This window comes from Impatiens glandulifera, chromosome 3 (assembly GCF_907164915.1).
Source record: "Impatiens glandulifera chromosome 3, dImpGla2.1, whole genome shotgun sequence".
In the NCBI taxonomy this organism is placed as follows: Eukaryota; Viridiplantae; Streptophyta; class Magnoliopsida; order Ericales; family Balsaminaceae; genus Impatiens; species Impatiens glandulifera.
The window spans coordinates 2,950,738-2,968,749 of NC_061864.1; the positions used below are offsets into that span (position 1 = coordinate 2,950,738).

The window sequence follows — 18,012 nt, forward strand, 5'->3', positions numbered from 1 at the left end:
TACTAAATTATTTTTTATTTTATTTTAATTCATAATTGTATATTTATATATATTAGGTAAGATTTTGATCATTTATTTTGAATAGGTCGTTATATATATAATATAATTATATAAATTATAAAATAATTAATATAAATATAATTATTATGTATATATATATAATTATTTATTATATAGATTATAAAATACTTAATCCATATATAATTAATAAAAATATAAAATAAATAATATTAACAAACAATCTAATGAATATGAAAAGAATTAAAAAAATATATATTAATAAAAATAAAAATTTAGAAGTTAATATATAAAAGAATATCAAGTTTCAATCCGTCCGTTATATTTTGTTTTATAAAATAGTAATAATAATATATTCATGGTTAATTTTTTTTAGAGAATGAATTATTTATAATTAATTCGATATTGGGCCTGAACGGTTAGCCCATCATTTCTTACTCAAAGGCCCATAACCGCTCTTTAGCTGAAAATGAACGCTAGACGAACCCTAGGTTTATGACTCTTATTATATAAATACTTCTTCATACGGAAATCCGCCCCTGTCAACCCTTCCGGAGCCAGAGATTTTCTGCCGACAAAATGGTATTTCTCCTCTCCTCTCCTCTCTCTTGTAGATTTGATGATTCTCTGTAATTTACTTCTATTTCTGTTATCTCCATTGGCTGATTCTTTGAGGTATGATTTTAGGGCAAAGGAACGGGCAGTTTCGGTAAGAGAAGGAACAAAACCCACACCCTCTGCGTGAGGTGTGGTCGCCGCAGCTTCCACCTCCAGAAGAGTCGCTGTTCCGCCTGCGCCTTCCCTGCCGCCCGCAAGAGGACATGTTAGTTTTCTTTCCAATCTTCAAGCTTGTATCTTTGTTTCAATCAGATCAATCAAATCGATCTCTTTGTTAGCTTCAAAAATTATAGCTTTATAGTTTATTGATTTCCTTCTTAGAGATCCCAACAATGTATTATAATTGATGAATGTTAGTTTCTACCCAAAACCCAAAACAGGGATTTAAATATTGAATTCAAATTTGTTAGATAACTGGAGTGTTAAGGCAATCAGAAGGAAGACAACTGGAACTGGTCGAATGAGGTATCTTCGTAATGTTACCAGAAGGTTCAAGACTGGCTTCAGAGAGGGTAATAATAAGATTTATTGTTTCATTCTTTATACATGTTTTATTACATTGTGTAGACAAACAACTAAAAGTTGTGATTTTCATTTGATTAGGTACTGAAGCAGCACCCAGGAAGAAGGGAGCTGCCGCATCATCCTAGATTGTCAGAGTGAAGCCTTTTGTTTTTCTCTTGTTTTTTATTTTCCCTTGAAACATTGTTAGAAGGGAACGAGTTCTAATTTTTGAATTCTCTTCAGATTCACATAATACTACATTGTTTGTATTTGGTTCTAAGTACTTTTGTTTATCTTGATTCTTACCTCTGCTTACCATGCTTTCTTTTCACATTCATTTCAATGCTGAATTTCATTCTTCCACTTCTTCAGTTGCTATCCTAGAGATATATTTAGTTTTGTTTTCATGATTCTACTCTAAAATTATACTACATCCACTAATTTGGTATAGTTTTAAAATGTCCATTTTGCCTTAGACAATTAAGTAGTTATACTAACCTTTTCAATTGAATAATTTTAATATAACTTTTCAAACCCCTTAATTGACTTTTTTCTTGGTACCTTGTCCAAAATTTCAAACTATGTATAATCATATAAACATAATATTCTCATATTTACTTGTCTTATCAATTCACTGGCTGTCTTCCCCTCCTAAATTGATTTCAATGATCACTGAAAGAAACCAATTTGAGAAGAGGGAGTTTGAAGAAATGTATGGATTGTGAAATGATAATGAAACAACAAGAGTTCTTTTTTTTTGGGTTTTAATTTTAAATGACTTTTGTATAATAAATAAATGTTGCCAACAAAATAGATTATGATGCAGTTATTGTTCTATCATAGCGTGTTTACTAAAATTATCTTAAATGTAGATTTGACTGGCTCAAAATCAGATACTATATGTTCTACACCTGAAGAATCTCAATGAAGAACATTGACTGCTAGATACATAACATGTCCTATTAGAACTAGCACCTTAATTGCATTAACTTCTAACTCCTCTAATTATCCATTTAAGTAAACCAAGTGCATAGAAAGACAAGTGTTTTAATGTTTAAGCCAGTAGTTTCTTAGCTGGGAAATGTGCAGTAAAATCTCATCTCGGCCTTGGTTGGTAATGCTGCTGGTCATAATCCAGGGAGGAACTTCTTGGAAGTAGGCACTAATCAACTCGAGAAAATCTTGCACATTTTCTTCTGGTTTCTTCCCTCCATGCCTTGTCTTTTTACGCTTGTCACACTTTGTAAACACCAGTGTCATTGGAACCTGAATAGGAACCGTATAGAAGAAACAACACATGGATTATATATTACTAGATTTTGAAGTTATCATTCAAGAATTAATAGTATACAATTACTGTGTAAGGAAGAAGATCTTGTTAGATGATATTTATACTAACCTTATTTTCACCCAACCAACTTGCATATTCAAGGTCAATCTTTTTTGCTGGAATACTACCATCAATGAGAAGGAATACAGAGACTAACGTAGAGCGGTTTAAGAAATAGTCTTTGGTGAACTTGTCCCAATCTGTCCTCGATGTCTCTGGTGCAGCTGCATACCCGTAACCAGGCAAATCCACTAGGAACCAGCTGCCATTGATTCTGAAATGGTTAATGCATTGGGTTTTTCCTGCAAAAACAGATGATGATGATGATGCCATACATGTCACATCTTCATACGAGTTCGAGCTTTTCTTTTTCTATCTATCACATTGTCTAGATCTTCACTAGAAGTTTTACTGATAAGAATTAATCAAATTAAGTACTCCTATTACTTACCAGGCTTCTTGGAAGTGAGAGCCAGTTTCTTCCGGCGGACAATGGAATTGAGGAGAGACGATTTCCCGACATTTGAGCGCCCCACTAGAGCGAATTCTGGAAGTCCTTCGTCAGGGCAATCCTCGGTTTTAACACTGCTTTTCACAAACTCAGCATCCTTAACGAGTGAATTATCTCTAGCGTAGTTACTAAGTACTATGTTGGAGCCTTTTAAGATTCTCGCAGTTTCCGATGAAACGTCAGTCTCAGGTGGCACAAAGAGCTTTTCAATCGGAATCTCGATTTGGGTTTCTTCTGAAAGAGGGAGATTTTGGTGGGTGTAGACCAGAGGAGAAGGAGGAGAAGTGGTGATGGTTGAAGATAAATTAGAAATGGGTTTATCTTGAGCTGTAGACGGGAGTGCGGCGGTAAAGAAGGGTGGTCTGAATCTGAAGACTTGGGGAGGCTGTGAAGTGAAGATGGAGAGATGGGTAGGAAGCTTTGGCAGATAATTAATCGACATCTCCTTCTTTCTCTTCTCTACTTCGTCGGCGCTCAGCTCAAGGAGGGTATCCGATTTCAATGGAGGTTCGAATTGATTTATTTTATTCTATTATAAATAAGAGAAATCTGATTGTAAATTGTAATAATAATAATAATAATATTCAACCCAATAATAATAATAATAATATTACGTGGCTAAGGAAGGAAGAAAGAGAAAGGGAAAATCGCCGGTAACTTCTGTACAGTTCCATTCACTGCAGTCAGGCCATAGAAGAAGGTCCTGCTTTCCGATCTTCGAAGAATTGGCTAACTTGAAGGATCCATTTTCCCTCTAATTGCAAGATCCAAGCTTTGTCGGAAGAGCTCAGAACCCAGATGCGAATGTCTCCTCCTGCTCATTCGCAGCGATCCCCATCGCCTTCTCAACCATCCGGGTACATTCTTTATCTCCAAAATCTCTCTTCTTTCTTCTAATTTGCTAGATATATCCTTCAAGGAGCTTGAGAATGAATGATTCATAGTTTGTCAACTCCACGTTTATATACATTACAATACACGGGAGGCTCCTAATAAAAATAAGGATTTGAATTGGTCATGAGAGTCGTCGCACTTGTAAAATTCTCTGCAGAATAAAGTAGATATGTATTATATGCGAATAGGATTTTTGCCTTATCTAGACTTTAGAGAATTTCAATGGCGAGAATGTTTCACTTTTCCGCATATATCAATCGTGGGCAAGTACCAGTTGAAGCTGATTCTTGTGTTAGGAATCCTAACTGTAAAGCTAATAATTCTTGCAGAAAAGGAGAGGTCACGGATCTGAAAGGGCAGCTCCGGCAGCTGGCTGGGAGCCGAGCTCCAGGGTCTGATGATTCCAAAAGAGATCTTTTCAAGAAGGTGATATCCTACATGACAATCGGGGTGGATGTATCATCTCTATTCAGTGAGATGGTAATGTGCTCGGCCACTTCTGACATTGTTCTAAAGAAAATGTGCTATTTGTATGTGGGGAATTATGCCAAACACAATCCTGATCTTGCTCTTCTTACAATTAATTTTCTTCAACGGGATTGCAAAGATCAAGATCCAATGATAAGGGGGCTTGCATTGAGGAGTCTGTGTTCATTGAGAGTTACCAATTTGGTGGAATACTTGGTGGGGCCTTTGGCTTCAGGATTAACAGATAGGAATAATTATGTGAAGACGGTGGCAACAATTGGGGTGTTGAAACTGTATCATATATCAGCTTCAACCTGTTTCGACTCTGATTTTCCTTCAACTCTCAAGCACTTGATGCTTAATGATCCAGATCCCCAGGTTCATTTCTTTCTCTGTCAATTTGTATTCATAGGCACATTTATCTCCATTTTCATTTGCTTCTCTGAATCTCTGTCACATGTATGCTACAAAATTGGTTCATAACAAGTCTGTACTTGTATGATAAAATGTGAACTTGGGGAATAATTTGTAATCCCCCCTTGTTTTAGGGAAATGAATAAAAATGCTTATTTAACTAAATAAAATCTTTTGATCTCTACAATCCCAATCTGTTCCTTCATTAGGTAGTAGCCAATTGTTTGTCTTCCCTACAAGAAATCTGGAGTTTGGAAGCTAGCAAGTCTGAGGAGGCATTGTCGGAGCGAGAAGCTTTGCTCAGTAAGCCTACAATATATTACTTTTTAAACCGGTAGGACTTTCCATCTGCTCTATATTGTAATAACTACTTTGGCCTGGGAATTGTGAACGACATACAGAAAAAGATACCAAACTGACATGTTATTCGGATTTTGCAGTATCAAAGAATTCAGTGAATGGGCACAATGTTTTGTTCTTGATTTTGTATCAAAATATGTACCCACTGACAGTAATGAGATATTTGACATCATGAATCTTCTGGAAGATAGACTTCAACATGCTAATGGTGCTGTTGTCTTAGCAACGATTAAACTGTTTCTGCAGTTGACACTATCAATGACTGACGTTCATCAACAGGTACGTACTTGCAAACATTGGTTAATTCATTTCATCTTCTAGATAATGAAGAATGTTTGCTTAAGTCTCTGTTCGTGGCTCAAACAAATTGGAATTTTATTATTTGAGGAAGATTTTGTATTCTTATTGTAAGACATTTGGTTAATATGCTTTCGGAATAATGGTTTTTACGCGTTCATGGTAAAAAATGTAGCTGCATTTGGCAAATGAAATTGTGGCTGGTTTATAGTCCCAAAATATTTGGAGATAGATAAACTTTTGTTTGGTAAAAATATGTAGAGTTTGAATTTTAGGCTGGATTTCAATGTAAGGTAATTGGGAATAGTTTAAAGGCATTGAGTTTCCAAACAAAGTTATACCTGTAACCAAACAACCTTATATTTACTAGATTCTGCCCTCTATCAGCTGCTGTGTTTCAGGAGACTGAAATCCCTGTTTTAATATTTTAATCTTCTTTAGGTTTATGAACGAATTAAAGCACCTCTGCTTACTCTGGTGAGTTCAGGAAGTCCAGAGCAGTCTTATGCAGTTCTGGGTCACCTGCATCTTTTGGTGATGCGCGCACCAATGCTGTTCTCTTCTGATTATAAACACTTTTACTGTCAATATATCGACCCGTTTTATGTGAAAAAATTAAAGCTAGATATGTTGACTGTAGTGGCCAATGAAAGTAATACTTATGAAATTGGTAAGTTTCTTACTATTGCAATCTTATGTAACCTCACATGTAATTTACCCTATATATGATCTAATATACAATTTAATGTTTATCTTTGCTGATCAATCCTTCTCAGTTACGGAATTGTGTGAATATGTTGCAAATGTTGATATTCCTATTGCTAGAGAATCCATTCGTGCTGTGGGAAAAATAGCTTTGCAACAATACGATGTCAATGCTATTGTGGATAGGTTGCTTCAGTTCTTGGAAATGGAGAAAGACTACGTAACAGCTGAAACTCTGGTTAGACACTGCTTTGTGATCTTGTTATAATGGTGTGAATAATACAGACTTAGTATGCAGTTAAAATCTAATTTGAAGAAAAAGGCTTGAACACCAAGTGTGTTAACATATAACAAGAAATAAAGAAGGAAAAATGGAAACAGAAATACAAAGGACAACAATCTCAAAAGATCAGCCTATTTGGAAACTATATTTTGTCACAATCACAATCTATTGAAAAATCTCCAAAGTAAAACAGAAAACCTTTTTTTTTTTCCGTTTCATATATGAATTTATTTGGATCATGTTCCTGTGATTATTTTGCTTCATTTGAAATACAATTTATTTTCTAAACTATGATCCAGTGTAACTTTTAATTTCATATGGTAGGAGATTCTTTTTCTTCATCATATAATTGTGATTTTTGGTAAATATTATCACGATCCATGAAAAAAATGTATACCAAAATAGCCCATCTAAAAAATATGAGCTCTTTCCAAAGCACCCGCCACAAGATAATAGGGTCTATCTTCAATTTTGAGCTAATATCCGATAATATTTTGTCCACAACTGAACATGGCATAACCCAATTAATGTTTCATAACATATTGGAAATGTCAAGTGGCTTGACAAAGTTATATTATGCAGGTTCTTGTAAAAGATCTTCTAAGGAAATATCCACAATGGAGTCATGGCTGTATTGCAGTTGTCGGGAACATCAGCAGCAAAAATATACAAGAACCCAAAGCTAAGTCTGCTCTTATCTGGATGCTGGGAGAGTATGCAGAGGAAATGCAAGATGCTCCTTATGTTCTTGAAAGTCTTGTTGACAACTGGGATGACGAACACTCTGCTGAAGTAAGATCAACTTGGCTTACTTTTCCATTCTTAATTCAGTCACACATTTGGCTTATAAAAAGTAAATAAATTTGAAGGAACAGTTGCATCAAATTGAAGGAATTATTTGATTTCATGATTGTCCTTCATAAGCCACTAGCCTCCTTCAGAAAGAAATATCTGTGCACTCTTATCTTCTTTTTGAAATTCATATAGATATTAGATGAATTGAGTTCCGTGCAGGTTCGTTTACATCTCCTTACAGCAGTGTTAAAGTGTTTCTTGAGAAGGGCACCGGAGACTCAGAAAGCTCTGGGAGCTGCTTTGGCTGCGGGTCTTGCTGATTTTCATCAGGTTTGATTATATATGTCATTTGTGGCATGTGATATTTTAACCTAGAGTGTATAATAGTATAATAATGTAAAAATGTGGTTTTTGTATTGACGGCAGGATGTTCATGACAGAGCCTTATTCTACTACAGGATCTTGAAACGTGATGTTTCGTTGGCAGAACGTGTTGTGAATCCTCCCAAACAAGCTGTGTCAGTCTTTGCCGATACCCAAAACAACGAAATCAAAGATCGGATATTTGACGAATTCAACAGCCTATCTGTTCTATATCAAAAGGTAGTTTTTTCCAAATAAACCACTATCCTATCATGAATGATCAAATTATTAATGGAAAATATTTCAGCCGTCTTACATGTTCACGGATAAGGAACACAGAGAAGGTCAGTTTGCATTTTCAGAAGAGATTGGGAATTTGTCAACAGGAATAGAAACTGCAATTAGTGTGGTACCTGCAGAGATGGTGGAAGCGAGTGATAACGATCTTCTTCTAGGCAGTTCAGAAAAAGAAGATAGCATTATCCCAAGCAGCAACGGTTCTGCTTACAATGCTCCTCTTTACGATCTCTCTTCTTCTTCTTCAACTCCCGCTTCACAACTAAACTTTGCAATAGACGATCTGCTTGGTCTCGGATTGACAGTTGCACCCGAACCTATCCCCGCCACCCTCAAGCTTAATCCCCGACCCTCCCTTGATCCCGCCACTTTCCAACAAAAATGGCGCCAACTGCCTGTATCCGTCTCCCAGGTACTTACTTGTAAACACTTATTGTTTCTGTTTTTTCTGTTTCTGATCCCATAAGTAAACTACAGGACACTTCGATAACTCCACAAGGAGTGGGGGCATTGACAACGCCTCAGGTTCTATTGAGGCACATGCAGGGGCATTGTATACATTGCATTGCATCAGGCGGTCAAGCACCAAACTTCAAGTTCTTTTTCTTTGCTCAGAAAGCGGAGGAATCAACAACCAGTTCTAGTACCTATCTTGTAGAGTGTATCGTGAATTTGTCCACACGTAAAGCTCAATTAAAGATCAAAGCCGATGATCAGACAACTTCCATGGCCTTTTCTGATCTCTTCCAATCTGCTTTGTCTGAGTTTGGATTGCAATAAGCCTCATAACTTGTTGCAGCAGCCTGTTCTTAATTAATGGGATTTTGAGTCTTCAAGAACGAAGACACAAGATTGTGTATTTGTATGTGTTTGTGTTTGTGGGTTCATCGGGATATGCAGAGAAAGGGGGGAAGGAAATACTTTATAATAATTTCGTTCATGAAAACATCACTACATTCTTAAGATATTTCTAGGGTCAATTTTATACACTTTTAGAACTCTTGGGTTTTCCTTAAACCAGTTTCAAAGTTCAGGGGCCTATTTGATAAGTTTCTGTGTATTATTTATTATTATTATTATTCTCTTGTTTGAATAGTTGATTTGCCTTTAACTACATTAATTCAAATTTTAATATTTATTATAAATAATTATTTCTTCTTTTAAACCTTATCCGAATCTTTTTTTTTTAAAATTATACAAAAACAAGTTAAAATATTACTTTATTTTTTAAAACTTATTAATTAATTAAGTTGTATGTTAAAGGTGATTTTACTTTATAATATATTTTTTTTATAAAAAAATAATATAATTTAAAATAATGATTGTAAGAGATAAAATTTTAATTTTTGTTTTTTATGAAAATAAAAGGGAAATCTGCCGGGAAAACCTAACTGAAAGAAGAAACAGTCAGTGTGGGCGATCCACTTTTGACTCTTGAGTATATAAATGATTTGTATTTACTATATTTGGTTGGATCATATTCCAATCGAACGTGAATTCGTATTCCCATTCCAGTTTTTGGGGGACGTTCTAGGTCTGAATTCCTACGAAAGAGAACATGGTGAATTCATTGGTTGATCGAGCGACGAGCGATCACCTCTCCGGTCCTGATTGGGGAAAGAATCTCGAGATCTCTGATATTTGCAATCGCGACGCTACGTACGAGACCATCCATCCATCCATCCATCCCCCTTTGTCTTTTTCACTTAATCGAATCTGATTTGGTTTTTTTTTTCATTTACTGTGTTTGTTTTGCATTGCGCTAGGCAAGCAAAGGAAGCTATAAAAGGCATCAAAAAACGCCTGCAGAGCAAAAGTTCGAAAGTTCAGCTCCTTACTCTTATAGTAATCATCTAAACCATACATCTCAGTTGATTGCTCTATAATACATTTTATATGGATTTGAATGATGTCATCGTAATTCAATTGAAGACTGATTTTTTAATTTTTATTATAAAAAACTTTGTAGCTATTAGATACACTTGTAAAGAACTGTGGTGATGTTATCCACGCGAATGTGGTAGACAAGGATTTGCTCTGCGATATGGTTAAGATGGCAAAGAAAAAGGTTAGGATAATAATTCAAAGGAAATGTGTTAATTCTATGTATGATGTTTCTTTTATGAATTTTTCTACATTGTTTTTCTAGCCTGACTTTCGTGTGAAGGAAAAGATCTTGATTCTAATTGATACATGGCAAGAAGCTCTTGGTGGTGCAAGGGCAAAGCATTCACAGTTCTATGCTTCATACCTAGATTTACTGGTATATATTTATATATGATGAAATGAAAATCATGTCTTCAATTCTGAATTTGGCAACATTTTATTGACAATGATCATCAATTACTTATCGCAGCGTACAGGGATAGTGTTCCCGCAGAGATCTGAAAAGGCTCCATCTTTAATTAAACCAAATAAACAGAACGGTGAGTCTAGTTCTCCTTCAGAAGACGAATTTCCCATCTTGAGGTACATTATTCATGTTAATTGTACAAGAATTCAGATATAATTTCTAAAATTGTTGGTTATTAAATATTTTGTATTCAAAAGTTCAACAGAGATTCAGAATGCACGAGGTATCATGGATGTGCTTGCGGAAATGCTCAATGTTTTAGAGCCAAAGAACAAAGAGGTATTTTAAGATTAAATTAACGTAGATATATATGGCCAGCTGATCATGTTGGCTGACACATGACAGGACCTCGGTCAGGATGTTATCACTGATTTGGTGTCTCAGTGTCGCACATATAAGCAGAGAGTCGTGCACCTTGTAAATTCTACTTCGTAAGAGCAGCACCTGTAATTAATACAGAGAATTATGAACCAAAAACATAAACCCATTCCTTAAAAGTTGGTTTTCTTGTCTAATATGCATGCAGTGATGAGTTATTGTTACGACAAGGACTTGCACTTAACGATGAATTGCAGCGTCTTCTTGCCAAGTACGAAGCGATTGCATCAGGAAATATTCCTGTAGAGAGACCAAAGGAAAAACCTGAGAGACCAAAGGAAAAATCTGATAAAACTGTTGTAGTAGAAGAAGTTGATTCTCTTTTAATCGACACGGGTGACACCAGCAAACATTCCCATAGGTAAAATTCCAAAAAATCTCCTAAATTCAGCAGCTATTCGTCGCATTCTACATCTAAGTTTTTTTATTTGTTTCTTTTGTTTGTATGTTAATAGATCAAATAGTGATCCAGCTCAAACTGTGGCTGCCAATGTTACTCAGAAAACTCCTATAAAAATTGATCCAAAAATGGACCTGTTGAGTTTTGACGATTATACCCCTCCTAGTGAAGAAAATTCACTGGCCATAGTAACTGCCGGAACACCCCAACCAAACACTCCCATGGCCAGTTCACAGAACTCCCTTGCTCTTGTTGAAATGTTTCCTACAGGTGGCAGTGGCGGGAATAATCATCAATATGCTTCTTCTGTCGGACAAGAATACCCTTCAACATCTCAATATCAGCAGCAGCAGCAACAACAAAGACAGAGAAATTATCAATCTTGTCAATATGAACAACAGCCATTTCCGATGTTTCCTCAATATGATCAGCAGCAACAGTCTTTATACATGCAAGGCGCTAATAATAACCCCGTTTGGAATGGACAGATTCCTCAACCGTCTTCTCCAATGTATGGCCAACCGTCTTCTCCCATGTATGGCCAACCAGCCTCTCCCGCCTATGGTACTACATACATTTCTAGCTTGTCCAAACAAAAGAACACTTACTGTTTTTGTTATTGTTTCTGAATCTGTTTCTGACTAAATTTAGGTAGTCATACGAATTGTTCGTTCCCACCGCCACCTTGGGAAACACAATCAATGGACAGTGATCAACCGCTTAGTCCACCATATCATCCGACAGTTCAAGTTACACAAGTGATCATCACAAGCTCGCATCCAATGTCGAACCAAGGAAACCAACAAGTTATAGTGACGCAATCACATCCGATGCCAAATCAAGGATCGCCACGTGGGGCCAATGAACACAACATGATGTACCCTCCTCCAACAATGAACCTAGGTTTGCCTGCTCCACCAACAATCCAGACGTATTCATCTCCTCAAATAATACAAACCGGGCAAACGAGTTATGGATATGGGTCAGGAAATCAAAATCAACAACAACAAATGTATAGCAATCAAGCAGCTGGTGGATATGGTTATGGATACGGGTATGGATATGGACAACAGCAAAACACGCCGCTAGTGGAAAACAGAATGTCAAGCCTCTCTATTAAGGATGACAGTGTCTATAGGAGTTCTTCATACTCGTCGCCAACTCCATCTTACGTGACACCAAAAACCGCGAATATTGAGGATAAGTTGTTTGGTGATCTCATTGATCTTACGAAATTCAAGCCAGGAAAAGCAACACACGGGAAGGCTGAGAGCATGTAATTATCATCAGCATAAAGATTTTATTTTCTTTTTGTTAGGTAATATCATCATCCTTTTAAACATCTTTAATGCATGTCATCATTAGAAATGATCATATTCTTTGTAGGAAACATAATAAAAAAATAGATGGAGAACCAAGTGTGAGAATTCATACCTCCATTTTAGCTTAGTCTAGTCTGCAATAAAGAAGTAGGAGCATGCATGCAGTATATTCATTTTAATTAATCAGATTTCCTTCTTTTTTCTTTACTGTACTTTTTATGAAAAAAGATAAATTGTTATGTATACACATAAACTTATGATAAATTGTAGATATATAACAAACCGAAGAACGTCGCCATTTCAGCTTTTTGTTCCATTCATTTTATTTCATACATTGTATTTGTAGATCGAATTCGGCTGCCCTAGCTAGAGTTACAAACTAGACAATCACTTCCTCTGGAGGGGTTGAACTAGGTTTAAACTCTCAAATTAGTGATCAGTTAACTATATAAATGCAATATACTAAAAAATTTCAATGGTATAATTTTATATTTTTTTTTTTTCTTAAAACACATAAAATTATATTTAAAAATAAGTATTGCATTACTTCTTGCTGGACTTCATCAATATCTTTAACACAAAATAAGACATTGTTTGTATCAAGTTAATAAAAAAAACATTGATGACATAAAGAAACAAAGCTCTGAATATCCTAATTAATTAAATCAAATGATATGAGGTTATAAATATTCTTGGCCAATTCTTCACAAAGAAGATATGACTTGGCCTCATTTCTTCCATAATAGTTCATAAATTTTGTGCATCATCCATCTCTATCGAACCCAAGAGCAGATCTAATACTAGGGTGAATTAGAGTCCACTTTTTTTTTTTTTTTTTTTTGTTAAAGTAACAACAATTAATTTCTTAAATATTTTAATTCAATTCACTATTTTTTCTCTAATTCATATAAAATTGGACAAAATTTAAGTTTATTCATTCGTTTTGTTCATAATTTTTTCAAAATTCTATATTTGTTCATGATGAAACATTAATTTTATTTTTATATTTTTCGTTTCATTTTTTCCCCTTACTCCTCGATCCGTTACAACTGCATCAATTATCTACACTTTTTATGATTGATCTAGTACTCGTGCTCTCCCGTGTTATTGATATGGTCACACGTTTTCATTGAAATACTGTCAGTTATCCACTCTTATAATAAACATTCAATTCAATTAAACACAATTCAATAAAATCTTTAGTTTATTATTTATTTATTTATTTATTTATATATATATATATATATCTTTTAAATAATTTATGAAAAATGATATGTATTCATCAATGGACGTGAGAGCATTAGCTATCCAAAATATTTGAAGTGTCCAAATAAATTTGTTCTTATTTTTTATTTCACTATTAGGTTATATCACAAATATAACTCTGTCTAATAGGTTAAATTAATGTTATGTTTTATTAACTAACACGTATCATGTCATATAATTCAAACCTTATGCCTGTGGAAGTGATGACCTTAAAAAGTTGTCCTTACCCTAGCTATGGTTATGCGTGAGAGTTTTATTTAACAATAAAAAAATTATATGTTAATATATATCTATTATTTTGACAATATATAGCAACAGTTGGTGGAGCAACAAAATATATAAATATTAGATTATAAACTGAGTAACAATAATTAACTAAGATGTACTTTTTATAAAATTGATGTAAATGATAATTTTATTTATTTATTTTGGAAATCTGGTACAATAAAATTTATGGCACGATAGAGAGACCCAAAACAGTTGTTTTCAAAGAGTGTATGCAATACCGTGCAATTTTGTCTCTTCCTAAAAGAAAGGGACCTGATTCGTGTATTACCGAGAGCTGGCTGGGTAATTAAGTATTGCATTTATGATCAAAATTTAATTTTTCATTCTTTCCTTTTCATTATTTTAGATATTAATTAAGTCAATAACTTATTTAATTAATGAATCTTTATTCAATTAAAAGTTTTATATTCAATATATATACTTAAAAATATTTAGGGTAAAAAAAAATATCGATATTTCAGGTGTATTGAAAATATCGTATCTAATATATCGAAAATATTGACTTTTAAGGTATACCGAAAAAAGTAAGGTATATAGTATTGGTACGATAAAAGTTTGAGATTTTTAAAATTTTAGTATATTGAGATATATTGAAATAATATTTATAAATTAAAAAATATATAATACTTATAAAGAAATAATTAAATAGATTTGATATTAATTTAATTATAAAAATATTTTTTTTTTAATAATATAAAAATATAATTATACTGAAATATTATTCAATATATGTCATCTCTATCTTATCGATGAAATTGATTTTTTTTAAGTTAATATATTTTTTAAGTATCAAAGGTATATTATCGATACCGTACCGGCGTACCGAAATCAATGTAAGGTAATTCTATAAGGTAAATCTATGCATTTTTTGAATACCGAAATCAAGATATATCAAATCAAGATAAGGTAATATATGGATTTTTTGTATACCGAAATTTTCGGTAAGGTATAAGGTATGGATAAAACAATAAAGTATACCTAAAAATACCTTATTAATTATGATAGGAGGATCGTGCTAAATTTATATATTTAAATAAAATAATTTTACATATTAATTATAATATATATATATATATATATATTAGTAGGTTAGAATATCACAACTATAGGATTGTGTAAATTTTTTAAATTAAATTAATTAATTTTACATAGTAATTATAGGAATGAAAAATTGGGAGATAATTGAAAAGAGAAAGAGAAATTATATTATTTTTCAGCCAATCAAATTCCACATAATTCTTCGTCTCATTCCCTCACTTAAATTTTCTCTCTCAATTATTTATCTAATTATAATATATATATATAGAGAGAAAGGAGTGATAGAGTGATGTAATTTAGTGAGGGAATGACTTGCCATCATCTTCATTGGTTGGAAAATGTAAAAGTGAGAGGAAAAAAGAAAAAAGAGAGAAATTATTTGATTTTTTGGGTAAATAAGATGATGCCAAGTCATTCCCTCACCAAATTCCCTCACCGAATTTCCTCACCTAATCATTTCTCATATATATATATATATATATATATATTAATATTAGTAGTAATATTATTATTATTATTTAGTTAAAATATATAATAAATATAACAATTTCAAAAGTTTTTGTATTTTTTTTACAATAATGTTAAATTGTTAGACTAATTATTTATAATTAATATAAACAAAAATGATCTTTACAAAATTGAAGCATCATCTTCAAGAATACAATTAAATTGATCCACATGAACTGGGAAAACTAATTTATTTGAAGTGGATATTATAGATAATTATAATACAAAATTTTAGTGTAAAACTTGTGTTGCTAAGTTATAGAGTAAAGTTGGTTGAAGGACATTGTTTTTTAAGACTTGTTTAAAATTGGTTAAAGGAAAAATAAAATAAAATTATATTTTCTTATTTTGTAAAATGCTTCTTTCTACCGCTTTTTGTACGATTATGCCAATTTAGTTTTGAATTTCTTCGATCGTAATAGTAGTTGTGGTTGATCGTGCATTTTAGTTAGGGTCGGGCCCTATGATTAGGTTTGGGGAGGATGAACAGTTCTTCTTTAATTATAGTTGCACTTCATCCCGCATTTTATTTAGGGCCGACCCTGAATATTAGGTTTACTAAGGGTGGACGGTCTTCTTTAATCGTAGCGGCGTAGCGACCCCGATATTTGGATCGGGGAGATTGGGCTGCCCTAGGCTTGGGCCTAGCTCGTCTTCCCTAGGGTTAAGAGTCTTGCTTGGTATTAGCTTCCCTTTTTTTAGTTTAGGTTTATAATTGTTTCCACTTTTGATGGGAAGATGTAATTGAGGGGATTTGGTTGAATGTTATTCTGAATAGAGAATGATTTTTGCAATGTATTCTTATTATTAAATGTGACATTTTTATTAATTAATAAAGTTTAATAATTTCCTTTAAAAAAAATGTTCATGTAATTTTATAAAATTTTATGTAATTTGATAGTACTACTTTTTGCTAATTAATTCGACAAATTGCTTAAATAATTTTACTATTGTTGTAAAGTTTCTGTGACAGTAATTAGATTTGGACTAATTTTATACATAAAAGTCTTAAGAAGGAATTAATGGCATGTGATATTAAGAATCTATATATCATAATTAATGATCACAAGTGCTTGTTGTTATAACCACATTATTAACTATAAATTATAAATATTAATAGCCATTAAGACAATATTCTTTAAACAAATAACTAACCAATTCCACAATTTTTATTTTATGGAATTGAATTATTTAATTTACTAAATGGATCTTTTTTCATAAAAGAAAAAGAAAATTTTACCCCCCAAATAGGAATTTTATGTAACCCATAAATTTAGGTTTTTGGCTAATTTTATATTTGAACACAATATTATGGATGATTTTTTTTTTAAGAATAGAGAAAATGGGTTGGATTATTATTATTATTATTATTATTATTATTATTTTATGAAATTACCATTTTGCTCATATTTGTAGAATTTCTAAAATTTAAAAGTAACTAAATTGCATATCTTGTATTTTCCCTTATGTATATATAGACTTGTCGAAATTGAAAATTAGTATTTAACCTGAAATATTAATTTATATATTTTATTTAATGACAATTAATATACAATCCTTATATTTATATATAGTTAATAAGATGTTTTTGCGAGTGGTGTGAATAGTAAGTACAAATATCTGAAGAAAATAAAATTAAGAAGCTATGTATTTATATATGTATTTTTTTTTTCTTGGCAAAAAGGATTACTATGATTTTTGAACTTTTGTATTCACTCCACACCAACTAATTACATGAAATCCATATGAATTAGTAGAAGGGGTTAAATTTTATTTTTTTTTACTTTTTTGTAGTACAAAACTCCGGTAACATTTGTTAAAAACATTTTAACTAGGGTTGGGAAATTATTAACTGCCCTTAGTTATATATGAAAGGGGTTTGGTTTTTCACATTCTCTTTGTAAAACTTCTATTTAATGTTGTATATAATAAAATTTGTTAAGAAGCAATGAAATGTGGATTTCACTAAATAAATAAATAAAATTATAAGGAATATGACAAATAATTATAAGAATAGAAAGATCATAAATGAAAACAAACTGTCACGCGTTTCAAAACAATACATGAATAAACATTTTAATTAGTACCATTCTATTTCATTCAATAAAAGGGAAAAAAATTATTATATATAATTTTTAAGACAAATTATAAAATTGTGATTTTCTTCTTATTATATATATATATATATATAGTTAAGGTATTGTCATTCATAACTCTTTTATTTTGCTAAGTCAATGTAATAATTATTGAATTTAAAATAATTTTAATATATAAAATGATTTTAATATTTATAAGATTTATAATTTAAATTTAAGAAACATATACAGTACGGTAGGGCCGGCTAAGGCTAACAGATATAGTTGTACGAGGTTTTAACCTTTGAGTAATATTTTTATTTTTATTTTGTTTAAGGGTTATAGTAACTTGATAATATTTTCAGACAAATATTGTAATAATATGGTTTATTTTTCGGTGTGAAAAAATACAAGCTTTCTCAAATTAATTAATTAAAAGGGTAAATTTTAAGAGTTATTACGATTTTCAAATCTGCTTATTGATTAATTTCCCACCATTGTACTAACACGTGGCATAGTACGATTTGT

At 32.4% G+C, this 18,012-nt stretch overlaps 4 protein-coding genes across 4 annotated transcripts; 3 read left to right on the forward strand and 1 right to left on the reverse strand.

Moving 5' to 3' along the window:
* The first annotated feature begins 494 nt into the window (after nt 1-494).
* Nucleotides 495-1,439, forward strand: LOC124931600 (60S ribosomal protein L37-3-like). Its single transcript, XM_047472111.1, has 4 exons — nt 495-600; nt 706-841; nt 1,047-1,148; nt 1,240-1,439. The coding sequence occupies exons 1-4, from the start codon at nt 598-600 to the stop codon at nt 1,284-1,286; spliced, it is 288 nt and encodes a 95-aa protein (XP_047328067.1). The 5' UTR covers nt 495-597; the 3' UTR covers nt 1,287-1,439.
* Nucleotides 1,440-2,097: 658 nt separating this feature from the next.
* LOC124932588 (GTP-binding protein At2g22870-like) lies at nt 2,098-3,502 on the reverse strand. Its single transcript, XM_047473243.1, has 3 exons — nt 2,922-3,502; nt 2,540-2,772; nt 2,098-2,406 (listed from the first exon to the last, which is right to left on the reverse strand). The coding sequence occupies exons 1-3, from the start codon at nt 3,421-3,423 to the stop codon at nt 2,188-2,190; spliced, it is 954 nt and encodes a 317-aa protein (XP_047329199.1). The 5' UTR covers nt 3,424-3,502; the 3' UTR covers nt 2,098-2,187.
* An 86-nt stretch (nt 3,503-3,588) lies between these two features.
* Nucleotides 3,589-8,906, forward strand: LOC124932587 (beta-adaptin-like protein A). Its single transcript, XM_047473242.1, has 11 exons — nt 3,589-3,838; nt 4,205-4,721; nt 4,967-5,091; nt 5,198-5,396; nt 5,856-6,084; nt 6,191-6,357; nt 6,985-7,194; nt 7,417-7,527; nt 7,624-7,800; nt 7,868-8,269; nt 8,335-8,906. Exons 1-11 carry the CDS (start codon nt 3,780-3,782, stop codon nt 8,635-8,637), a joined length of 2,499 nt encoding a protein of 832 aa, XP_047329198.1. The 5' UTR covers nt 3,589-3,779; the 3' UTR covers nt 8,638-8,906.
* Nucleotides 8,907-9,267: 361 nt separating this feature from the next.
* LOC124931442 (TOM1-like protein 8) lies at nt 9,268-12,411 on the forward strand. Its single transcript, XM_047471907.1, has 10 exons — nt 9,268-9,516; nt 9,624-9,702; nt 9,827-9,925; nt 10,007-10,120; nt 10,214-10,326; nt 10,408-10,489; nt 10,556-10,641; nt 10,737-10,949; nt 11,044-11,552; nt 11,640-12,411. The coding sequence occupies exons 1-10, from the start codon at nt 9,416-9,418 to the stop codon at nt 12,266-12,268; spliced, it is 2,025 nt and encodes a 674-aa protein (XP_047327863.1). The 5' UTR covers nt 9,268-9,415; the 3' UTR covers nt 12,269-12,411.
* Nucleotides 12,412-18,012: the final 5,601 nt, after the last annotated feature.